General features: G+C 42.0%; 1 protein-coding gene across 2 annotated transcripts in view; it reads left to right on the forward strand.

Moving 5' to 3' along the window:
* POLG2 (DNA polymerase gamma 2, accessory subunit) overlaps nucleotides 1–3,529 on the forward strand; it is a 176,772-nt gene extending 173,243 nt beyond the window's left edge. For both annotated transcript variants that reach the window (XM_069199924.1, XM_069199925.1), the window contains exon 9: nucleotides 3,314–3,529. In XM_069199924.1, coding sequence (XP_069056025.1) covers nucleotides 3,314–3,479 — 166 coding nt within the window. In that variant the 3' untranslated portion in view covers nucleotides 3,480–3,529. The remainder of the gene's footprint in view (nucleotides 1–3,313) is intronic.
* Nucleotides 3,530–12,718: the final 9,189 nt, after the last annotated feature.

Genomic DNA, 12,718 nt, shown 5'->3' on the forward strand with positions numbered 1-12,718 from the left:
GCGATCCAAAATGCATCCGCCATGTTCATCTGTTTGGCCATGCCCCCAACAAAGTGTTAATTGCAGCAGGGTGACTCACCTGCCTGTCCCTGATTTACCTCCTTTATAACACATCCTACTATATGGCTATCTAGAGTATTTTGGTGAGTTTGAAGTGCCTTGATTCATGTTTATCATTCACAATCAAGCATGGAATAACAAAGACCTCTGGTAGTCATACTTCTGTGTAAGTCATATTTGGCCCTCTAGGACCTGGTCTTCAGCACCAGTGAAAATGTATGTGAAGGTGCAAAAGTGGCCGAATACCCCAAAGTCTATGATTGCATTTTTGGCTAGTGGGTAGTCTGTCGGCTCTTTGTAATTAAGAATCATGCTGCCGGGGTATTTACTTCCATCTTGAACGTGGATGTCTGCTGTTTTTAGAATGTACAATCCTGTAGCTTTGCCTTCAGTCAATCCCTTCTTATATCTGCCTTTGTTAAGGTTCCACCTGCTGGAATAGGCATGCCAAGCACCAAAGTCACCTTCTGCTGCTCCCCCTCTGCTTACTAAGGAGAGCTCCACATAAGACACTGGCATGACTGCATCAATCCAGCCCAGGCAGGACAGGAGAGGTGGTACATAGACCTTGGAATAGCTGCATGCAGTGCAGCTTTGTCTGTACTTTTATCTATAGTCTTATAATCATGCTCTTTTTTTAATTCAGAATTGAAAGTTAGTGAATATTTGTTTACAGCAGTTGCTAAGGTGATGGGATTATAGTAACACAAGAGGATGATGAACGAAGCGCTGAAACCTTTCACACACTCACCCCCAGTCCCGGATTTGGGTTAAATCCATCGTTCTTTTGCTCACCATGCCCCCCCAAGTTTGGACCCAGCCATATGCAAATCAGTCTTGACTCTGCTCCCTATGGGAACAGTCCAGCCCGAACCATCAGGCCAGGTCGTCTGTGGACCAGAAACAAGCATCCTGGGACCGGTTTTGGAGTCTCGCCCCACATCAGCCAGGCTAGTTTGAATCCAGTGTCATGTCAGCATAGCTAACAGTTATTGAAATATACACAGAGTAGGTTTTGGCTTCATCCATATTGGCTGTTTTGTGTATCATTCTTGTGAGACACCGATGCTTACATAACCAAAGAGTGTAACACGTTGCCACCCACAACTTGTTCTAGCAGCCAGGATCACTGGTGGATTGTGGCAAGTAGAAAGGGGTAGGTTTCGGGACGCTGGGGAGTAGATCCTGCAGTTAGATGGTCACTTTTGCTTCTTTCCACTTGTGCTATCCAACAATATTTACAGAAGTGTGAAGCCTTGGAACTGTGGTTGAATGTGTGTGGAGCATAGGTAGAAATGGGATGCACATGAACTCACCCCGTTCTTGGAAACTGAGCATCACTATTGGTGATCCATGTCAGGACATAATACCCATGTTAGCCATTTGCAATTCAGTGTACAAAGGTAGCTCCAAATACACAAACTTTCTTCAAACCTTCTTTCATGCATTCACATAACTTGCATTTTGGAGTGCTATGTTTCTCAACCAGTTACATATTTCACAATAACTGTTCTCTCTTGTGTTCATTCCTTTCCATAAGAAATGGCACTTTAAGATTTGAAAGGCTGGTTAGTTCCACTTAAGCCAGCCCTCTTTGTATCTTGCTTGAAATGTGTTATGAATGCCCCCTCTTTATTAATCAATGTTATCAAATTACCTGATACGAGTATATATTAAGTTAGAGGAACAAAAGGCGTAATGTTCAAGGGTCTTTTCAACCAGTCAAAGCTTAATTGCAACTAACCTTCAAGGCAGTTCAGGGTTCTCTCGACAATAACTCTGGGTGTTTCGCATGTATTTGTTTAGAATACGGATTAACTTGCAAACAATAGTTATCCTTAATTCAAGTTTACAGCAGCATTCAGGACACTCTCCTTCTCTTCTCTTCTCCTCAAGTGCAGAACCTTATAGACTAATGGTTGACTTCAGGAGTGGCTTCCATTCATACATGTGCAACTAAATCAAGTCTTGCGAGAGCTTCCGACTCTTGCAAGATTGAAGATGGTGGCCACCAAACCTGGCCACTGCGTCATGTTCCATGCTACTTCACTTTAAATAGTGAGGAGCAAAGCTCTTCACAAAAGGCTCGTAGTGGCCCAGGCCACAATAGGATGCATGTTTGCCCAATCTGCATCACAAGCTGACAAAGTGCCGGTTGGAGACAACACCCACCGCCTGGTCCGATTGGGATTGTGGGGGATTGGATGGGGTTGATACTTCTGCATCCTGTTGAGATCTTGCATTGCAATACATGGGAGCCTTTTAGCATCTGAAAAGTACACTCCATCATCAAACCTCTTTGTATGCATACCCTGATCTCTAGTTTGTAATTTCATTAATATAGTACACTTTTTAAAAGTTTTTTGTCATGTTCTATGCGACCTATTACCAGCAACAACTTTACTATCTATATTAAGACCAACATCTCTGCTACCATTAGCAGTGCCATTTTCATTACCACCTGCACCATTACCGCCACCCCATATACAAGTAACCCAATTAACACCATCATTACCACCACCTTCAGTACCACCATCATTGCACTTGTGTATGCCTCTGTTTGCGAGCACTACCACATGAATGCCAGACCTTTTTGGCTTTCCCAGTGCATGTTTACATTCAAAGTAGGTGAAGTGTAAGTACTTGGTCTGCGTGTGTTGGCTGTCTTTGTGCTAAGCCTATCTGACTTATTTTGGCCTCGTCTATAGTGACTCTTATTATCACAGCACTGGCTGGCATTGGCTGTCAATGCTCTAGGTAGCTGGTGGTAGTAAAAGGAAAAATATTTTTGCTTTTTAACTTAACAGGACACTGTAGTTGGTGATGAGGTCCACCTCTGTGAGTATAATTTTGTCTAGAAAGCCTCCTCCTCCCATTAACTTTGTATCTCACAGTTCATCCTTTCTTACACCCATTACACTGTTGAATGTAATTTCTTGTGTGCAGCTGGTTCCTTTCACTCTGCCATCATCCAGTTTAGACTGCAGCAGTAGTGTTCTTACATGGGAATCCCCTGAGTACAGATCTCACTTACAAAAGTTAAAAGGTCATTATGTTTTTCTCCTTAGTTACAGAAACTCCTCCGAGTGCAGTGTTGGAAATGTGGTTTGAAACTAAACGCTATCAGCATCCCTGCTGAATTATTGCCCATTAATCGAGTAGATTGAGAAAGTGAAGTAACATCCAAGGATAATGCATTCGTCCATGTCACTTGCCGGTGTGTGTCACTCATTCTGTTTCTCTCTGTCTGCAGGTATGATGAGATGGGAGTCCTCTTTACCATTCTGATCAGCGACACCACCCTTGAAAATGGAGTGGTCCAGTTAAGAAACCGGGACACCACAATCAAAGAAATGATGCACATCGCTAAAGTGAAGGACTTTCTAGCAAAGTACATTGTTGCAGCAAAGCATTTATAATGCTTTCATAAGGGAATGTTCGCCATTTCTAATAAAACACTTGAAAACAAGTTGGTATTTTAACTGCTTGTCAGTCCGTCAGTGTTTTTGTGAAACGTAACAAGACTGCTGCGCCACGGTACAAGTTCTTGACACGTTTCTTCACTAACATTTCACTTGCGGCGTGATACAGTCTTTTGCCTTTCGTTGATTCTGTGTTGCATCTTAAAGAAGATAGATTTAGTTTCCTACACACCATCGGGCTCTCCCTGCTTCCCCAGTGGTTTGCTCCAAAAACGCCCCTTCGAAAAAGATGCTGCGGCTTCAAGAGACTGAAAGAGGTTCTTTACTTACCGAGTCAGGACACAGGTAAGTATTTCCACTATCCTGCTCCCCACCCCTCTCTTTCCTCAGTCGCCATTTTTACACCAAGCAACAAAGGAGGGAACAATGTATGTTGTACCTTCCATGCTTGTTTGGTCTTGACTGGAAGTGTTTTAGTTTGTTACTTATTAGAACTACCCTGTTAAGCTTATTTCTTTCATTGGCTCATCGCATTGTATGCGGAAAACAGTAATATCTGTCGGATGTGTAGTCAATGTTTGGGTCATGCACAGAAATGGAGAGCAGTGCACTATTTCTTTAAACTAAATTCCTGACAAATTGACTCCATAGCTCAATAACAATTTAGGGATGTCCATCTTCAGTTCTCAATATCATCTCTGTTTTGAATGTACCCCTAGATCACATTGGCAATCTATGCCCTTAAAACACAGATGTGCCCAAAATTGACGGAGGAATTCCCACATACGGGTGTATCTTGACATCTATAATGTGACTCTTAATGTCCTTGACTCCACCAAATCAACGTCTGCCTTTGGCTCGACCAAATCGATGTACTAACTTTTCCAAATAAGTAAAAAGCACTCCTTGGAAATATGTTGAAGCTGTTTATTAAGTCACCAAACAAAGACTCCTGACTGCAGCCTTCATCAACTGTCCTCAGTCTCCCCCTCATGGAATCCTCCCTCCGGTCACATTCTACATTCCATAGCTTGTCAGGAGCAGTACAATGAAAATAAAAGTACATAGAATAGATTGTCATTTGACATGTCACAAGATATAACACATCCCCTTTCCTAAACATAACAACGGGAAAAAAATGAAAATAAAAAAATATAACATCAATACTTAACAAAACAAAATATATACAGGACCATATAATGCATGTTAAGGATGCTCTTTCTAACCAATCAATGAAACATACTTAAGTACACTCATAATCACAAAATCTCTTCGGCTTTATCTTAACGCGATTAGATGTTCTATTTTCAGTGACCTCGGTTGCAGTTTTTTTTTTTTTTTTGTTCCAAACCATTGTCTCATTTCAATCTCGCTGCACAAAGTAACCTTCCTCATATTCCACACCTTTCCATCTGACAATCTCACCAAGTTTCCTTTGGTTTCGAGCACCTCTTTAGGATCTGACCATTTGGAAAATCCCTTTTTAAACATACCCCCTTCACGCACTCGGGCATACATTCCCTTTTCACACCTCCTTCTCCCTTTTAGCAACTTTTCATTATGTCTTTGCACATAGTGGTCTTGGTACTTCCTAACCTTTTCTTTCATTGTTTTTTCCTTCAACCCCTGTCGATTTGTCCTTTCCATCCTTGCAGGCACGGCACTCTACCTTTCATCAACTTGAATGCCATTTCCCCAGTTACAGAATGTGGTGTAATTCTGTAATCCCATAACATATCCTTCACTTGTTTTTTCCAACACAGGTTTGCAGACATAGCTAGTTGTATACACTCTCCCAACACCCTATTGAAACGCTCCACCAAACCATTCCCCCTGGTATGATAGACAGGTGTCTTGTGATGCTTAATACCCCACTTGCTAAGAAATGACTCAAATTCCTCAGAAACAAATTGAGGGCCATTGTCAGACAAAATAATGCCTAGACATACTTCCCTTCTAAAAACCTCCTCACAAAATGTAATCACATTGGATGACTTTATATCCCTCATGAACGCCTATCTGGCCACTTAGAGTGGTAATCCATCATTACTATTGCAAACCTGTCATTAGTACCTAAACACTCAAAAGGACCACAAATGTCTATGGCTACTTTTTCCCACTCTCGATCAGGAAATGGAATGAAATTCAAAGGTGTGTCCTGTGATGTGTGCGACTTGTCACTACACGCACATGGAATACAGTTCCTGACAAAACGTTTAATCTGTATATCCGTGCCTGGCCACCAAAAATCAGTCTGAGCTTTTCGCTTCATGGCCGACATTCCTCCATGCCCCACATGTAGTAACTCCATTAGCCTATGACGTAAACTTTTGGGTACCACTAACCTTTCACACCTCACAATACCATTGGAGACAGACAATTCATCCCACACATTTTTGAAAACACACAAATCTTCCGACATCTTCCAACCCTGCTTAGATAACAACGCCCTTGTAAGCAAACTCAAATCGGTATTGTGTGATACGGCCTGTTTCCATTCCTCCTCACTGACGGCACCATTGCTCACTTCAGCTATTTCTGCCACCATCCATTCCTCGTCCTCAGGATACTCTTCCCCATCCAATGGTAGCCTCGACCATCAGTCGGCGTTCACATTCTTTGTCCCTGGCATGTACTTTATGGTAAACACAAACTCTTGAAGTCGATATTTTCACTTAGCTATGCGTGGAGTAGCTCTGCTAGCTCCCCTCCTAGAAAACAAATCAATTAAAGGCTTGTGATCTGTGCGCAATTCAAACTCCATACCCCACACAAATGTTCTAAAGTGTTGTATATCCCACCAACAAGCCAATGCTTCCTTTTCTATGGTAGAGTATGTGCTTTCAGCACCTTTGAGTGTACGAGAAGCAAATGCCACTGCTCTTTCCCGACCATCACACTTCTGCATTAACACCTAGACCGTAATTGCTGGCATCTGTTATGATTATTGTTTTATCAGCAGGATCAAAAGGTTTTAACACTACCGCTTTTACAATAGAGCCCTTAATATCCTCAAACGCCCGTTGGCATTCCTGTGTCCAATTAAATATAATTCCCTTTTTCATAAGTGCTCGCAATACATGGACCCTTTCAGAAAAATGATCCACAAACTTCGAATAATATTCTGCAAGCCCCCAAAAAGAACGCAGTTGTTCTTTATCTTGAGGAACTGGTGCTTCTTCAATCGCTTCCACCAAATTGCACTTGGGTTTAATCCCTTCACTTGTCAGTGTGTGTCCTAAGTATTCAACCTCTTTCACCCCAAACTTGCATTTATCCAAACCAATAAGACCAGCCTGTTCTAATCTTTTCAAAACCGTCGCTAGCACTCCGTCATGCAGTTTTTCATTTTTTTCCCACACTAATATGTCGTCTTAGAAAACAATCACATTTGTCATGACCTGCAATATCCTCTGCATGACCCTTTGGAACACTGCCGAAGCTGATGCTAAGCCAAAAGGCATGCAAGTAAATCTATAAGCCCCTTCTGGAGTTACAAAAGATGTAAGATGCTTGGAATCCGAATGCAGTTGTATTTGATTATAAGCATTTGATAAATCTAACGTAGTGAAATATCCAGCATTTTTCACGGACATCAACATTTCATTAATGCAAGGAAGAGGATGCCGGTCAACCCATATACACTCATTAAGATCACGCAAGTCCACACACATGCGAATCTTGCCATTGGGTTTCCTTGCTATAACTATAGGGCTCAGCCACTCGGAGGCTTCAATAGGCTCAATCACACCAGCATCACATAAACGCTTCAACTCCTCCTTCAATTTTTCTCGTAATGCTAATGGAACATTCCGTACTTTATGTACCTTTGGGGTCACACCTTTTTTCACATACATGCTTGTACCCATCTTACACGCTCTGGCAAAGTGTTCCATCTTCTTACACTTAAAACACTTTGCATTGCCAGCAGGGCAATTACTTGCTTCTGCAGTGTGTCTTGCACTTCCACACCTATAACATGTCTTTCTTCTATCTCCGTCCTGTGATCTCATCAAGCCATTTCCCAACTCTATCTTACTACTAGTGCGTGCAGGTCTTTTAACCACATTCACAGCCGCACTTTCACTTTGCTCTATTTTGACCTTGAATGCATTGCTGCTCAATTCTTTTACATATCGGGAAGTGTCTTCCATACGTCTGGCTATCTCTATGGTTTTTTCTAAAGTGGGATCCTTCAAATCTAACAATTTCTCTTGAATTGTAACATTATTGGTTCTATTAATTAATTGATCCCTTATTTCATCACGTATATCTTTAAACTTGCATGAAATGGACAATCTTCTCAGCACTGCAACATACTGCTCAATAGTTTCACCCTGCAGTTGAGCTCACGAAAAAAAATTGTCTTTCTACCACTACACTTATTTTTTTTCCAAAATTATCTTCCAAAGCTTTTAAAGTATCTGTATACTCATCCTCCTCTATCCCATTTGCGTCCGAGCTAGCATTTTCATCTCTGGACTAAACACTAAAAAACTATTGGGAGGTTAGACATGAAATAAATGAAAACTGAAATTTTGTTTTAAGAAATGATAAGATAATACCACCAGCAGGTTTGATACACAAAATTATCAATCTGGCTCATGAAGGCCATTTAGGCAGGAGCCTCACAAAAGCTCGTGTTAGACAAAGATATTGGTTTCCTAATGTGGACTCTATGATAGAAAATGAAGTCAAAAATTGCATTAAATGTGCTTGCAGTGACAAAACTAAAATTATTCGTAAAACTCCTATATATCCTGTGGCTGTACCAGACAAGCCTTGGACAAAATTGGCATTAGACATCATAGTGCCTATCAACATGAAAGGTGTTGTCAAACGTTTTGCTTTAGTACTGATTGATTATTACTTGCATTGGATTAATGTAAATATGGTAAGCCAAATCACCACTGAATCAGTTATAAGTTTCCTTAAATATGCTTTTGCTATGGAAGGAATACCCGCCACCTTGATCACTGACAATGGAGTTCAATTAACTTCATCAAAAATTAAAGATTTATTTTCTTAACTCTTTAAACATACACCACCTCACTACAGCTCTATATTGTCCCAGGGCAAATGGTTTAGTCGAAAGGACCAACCGCATGATTAAAGAGTGCATCCAGTTAGCTAGTGTAAACCAAATAATCATTGAAAATGCTATTCGAGACATGTTATGGGCGTACCATTCTTCTCCAAATTCAGTTACAAAAATTTCTCCATTTTCTGCTCTAAAGTGCAGGAAACCAAGTACCAAATTCTTCCCTTCATGGTTAGGTGGAGGAGGAAAATGTGATGCCATAACTCCACAATTCAGACTTAGAATAGAAAATCATCAAAACAATCACAAAAAAATATGGTTCTTTAGAATCACACTTTATTCTCATCTCCTCTTCTCCTCATCAGCTCTTCACATCTCCTCTTCTCTCAGCTCTCTCTCCCAACATTCTATTGTGACCTCCTCTACCTACCAGTCAGAACATTCCATTCTAAAGGGAAGGTGAGGGGGGAACGTACCACTTATATTTAATTATGTCATAACCTCTAATCTAACAAAATCTGCCTATATGTAATTACATGTTGCTACCTTAAAATATTACAACTAAATTACAACACATCTTCCCTTCCACACACAATATATACAAAGTGATCAAAAATATATACATTCAATAATAATTTGACATACCTACATTGATATCTTAAATATATACATTCAATAGATAATTTGACATACACTACATCGATGTTTTAAAAGAAGTTCTATTGGTACTCTCTGTACCGACGTCACGTCTCTGCTGAATCTCCTCACGCGCCATTCTCCATGGAATTTTCTACACTCCTCACGAGGGCTGATGGCTGTTGGACAATCCTGTCCATACTCCAACACTGACCATTTGTTAACGTAACCACATTGTTTTTCACTTTGGCAGTATCAAAAGGACTGGAAAATTTAGTGCCTTGCATATTCGGACAAAAAACCCTTACAGGATTTTTAACATAAACCTTATTCCCCCACTTTCCACTGTTGTTGTTTAGTACCATGTTTAGTATTGTATTTGTTTTTTAATTGTTTTGATGATTTTCTATTCTAAGTCTGAATTGTGGAGTTATGGATTCACTTTTTCCTCCTCCAACTGTTTTTCTGTTATGCTTCATGTGCTCACAGCGCAAGCTCCCTCCGAGGTACTGACTGTTCAATAACCATAAACTAGGTTATAATATGTTTTTGCTGGAAATCATAGCAGTCATTCAGGGCAACAATGATCACTTTCCTTTGTAAATTACAGTTTTACTTGAATTTGCTGCAGCACATTTCAAACTTCCACACTACTTGGAATGTGTAAACAACCACGGCACGGTCGCTCTCCAACTTGACCCTTCGCACACATCAGCAATAAACTGCGTTCCATTAGTCAGTAGCCCAATCTTCTTTTCTTGTGAAATACTTGCCACAAATGCTGCGAGCACACTGCTCACTTCACCGATGTCTTCAGAAATGAGTCAGGGGTCCAATATATTCATACAGGTTTCGCCAGTTCCAACCATAGGGTGCTTAATCTCCATATCCCATCCTTCGTAGCCACTTTTCCAAATAAGTAAAAAGCACTCCTTGGAAATATGTTGAAGCTGTTTATTAAGTCACCAAACAAAGACCCCTGACCGCAGCCTTCATCAACTGTCCTCAGTCTCCCCCTCATGGAATCCTCCCTCCGGCCACATTCTACATTCCATAGCTTGTCAGGAGCAGTACAATGAAAATAAAAGTACATAGAATAGATTTTCATTTGACATGTCACAAGATATAACTCTAACCCCATTAAATTTCTCAAATCTCACCCACAGAGCCTTTCACTCTATGAAATCCCTTTTGTCTCCCCCCAGCACTGCAAGGTTAGCCTCCAGAAGGCAATGAACTTACTGCTTACTTTTCATGTAGAATCTCATCTATCAGAAACCCACTATACAAAATTCTTGTGGTCCATGTCCGGCAACCTGCTCGGTGGCTCCATATGCTCCCTGCACAGTCATTATGAGCTCCCCTGATCCCTAATCACTGCTGCTACCCCCTGTTGTGCTTACCTATGACCCTTTCCTTCTCTAAATTCTCAAATCCCTAGATATATGTCTTTTGTCATGCCTCTTTATCAGCCATTCGATTTCTGTGTAATCTGCCCAAGTTGCTTCAACTCGGCCACCTGCTGAAAAAACTCCTCTCTCTCCTACTATTGTGCGTCCTTCCTCTCTAAAACCCTTAAACTGGAACCTGCACCTGTTTTTTGCACCTATGATGCACTTTGGTACAGATATTGGTGGTGCACATGTAGCATCAGTGACATTTCAAGGGTGCGTTCCCTCATTTGCACCTGGGTGTGGACCCGTGAAAATGAGGAAACACTTTGCCTCTGCTCCGGTGCCTTATTGGTGTGCCCTTCCTGGGCGATCTTCGGAAGGGAGGAAAGAGGATCCTGGGAGCCTGTCAGACATCCCTTTGCCGATGGGTGTAGTCAGCCAATGCACCATCCTGACAGGGGTCTCTCTATCCTTGAAATGAAGGCTGGTTGTTACTTGTAGAGTGAAAAGGGGACAAACGGCTTCACACAGCTGGTCCAACTTTAACTAACTAATTGCCTCCATGGCAAGGGCTAGTCTGAGCTGGAGCACCCTTTTATTGTAGAAGAGGTCACTGAAATCTTTCTCCCTCCCCTGTTCCCCATTTCCAAATCAAAATTTTGGGCCAATTAACAGCCACAAGTCAGTAGTTAGCACTATATTACCTGTAATGGAAATATCTTACTTCACTGTCTTAGTGGCCCCAACATCAGCACAGCTCCTACCTCACCATGCCCACTACTGCTTTAGCACCAACGTCCCACCCTCACTGCAGTGCTTCCTGCCACAACATTGCCAATTACCACCCAAACGCTACCACCCCAGTACCATTCAGCAACAGTGTTATGCCACCACACTACTTCCCTCAGCACTGATGCACAACCCCCAGCACCACAATGCAGATTCCTACTCAGAACTACCACTTTTCAGTGCTAAGCTGCCACTCCCAGCACCACACTTCTGGTCTCAGCACAGCACGACCATTACCGTATTTTTAAGTATGCACTATGTACCTACAACAATTCTGTGTTCAACCCAAACTAACATTACTGTTATGTACTGTTGTGTTGTTACTATAAATAGCATTTCCGGTCGAAACGGTAATTTATCCAGTATTAGATCTTTCATAAATTCACATGCTTGAATCATCCCCGCCGTCGAAGTGGGAGTCCCACGGTACATAAAATAGCAATAAATAATAAATATTTTTTTTCGCCATAGGCTATAATGGAGCCAGCACTTGCTCACATAGCCTATCCATGTCCTTTTGTGAAAGGACCCAAACATGCCTGCTGTCCAATCAGGCACCAGCACCCTCTAGAACCTTCTCCAGAGAAGCTCCCTTCCTCAGATTTTCTACCACACGTCGTGTGAAGGGAGTCTCCCTGAGCTCTGCTCAGTTTTTCTTCTACTTCAGAACTTTTTCTCTCAAAAGAGTAGAAAATATGTCGGATTCTTCTAGGAAAGGCCTTTTCCGCCCTTGCAAGACCTGTGGAAAGAAAAGGCTCCATGTGGATGACCCACATAAAGACTGTTTGTATTGTCTCTACCCACAACACCAGGTTAAGGACTGCAAAATATGTCGCACCTTCTCCACAAAGACCCTCCGAGACCGTGAGGGCAGGCTCCTGACATGGTTACAGGCCAAATCCTGTACTTCAGGTGAGGAGAGTGGGTCAGAGAGGCCACACAAAAGGTCCAGATCTGAGGACCTAGGCCACACAGAAAAATCCAGGAAGAGGCAGAAATCACATCATGGGAAGGGCGTACAGACTTCAGTCTCCTCTGAGCCTTCCTCTCCTCTTCAAAAGAAGGAGTCCTACCGTCTATCTCCTTCCTCAGAGCCTTCCACTTCTGGAAAAATGACTCTAAAAATTAGATCGACGACGACAACACCGTCAACAACCGTGACGACGACGACGGTACCAACAACTACCGTCTCCACTACATCGTCGACGAGACCGTCGTCAGCGTCGACGACCTTAACATCGACGGTAAGGGATCCGATCCCCTCTCAAAACTCCGTCCACGAGTATAGTAAAAACATCGTCGGTTGCAACACCGTTGACGACTGCCCCGTCGACTATAACGTCAGCGACGCCATTGTCATCGGCGCTTTCGCCATC

The sequence above is a fragment of the Pleurodeles waltl genome, chromosome 7, assembly GCF_031143425.1.
Source record: "Pleurodeles waltl isolate 20211129_DDA chromosome 7, aPleWal1.hap1.20221129, whole genome shotgun sequence".
In the NCBI taxonomy this organism is placed as follows: Eukaryota; Metazoa; Chordata; class Amphibia; order Caudata; family Salamandridae; genus Pleurodeles; species Pleurodeles waltl.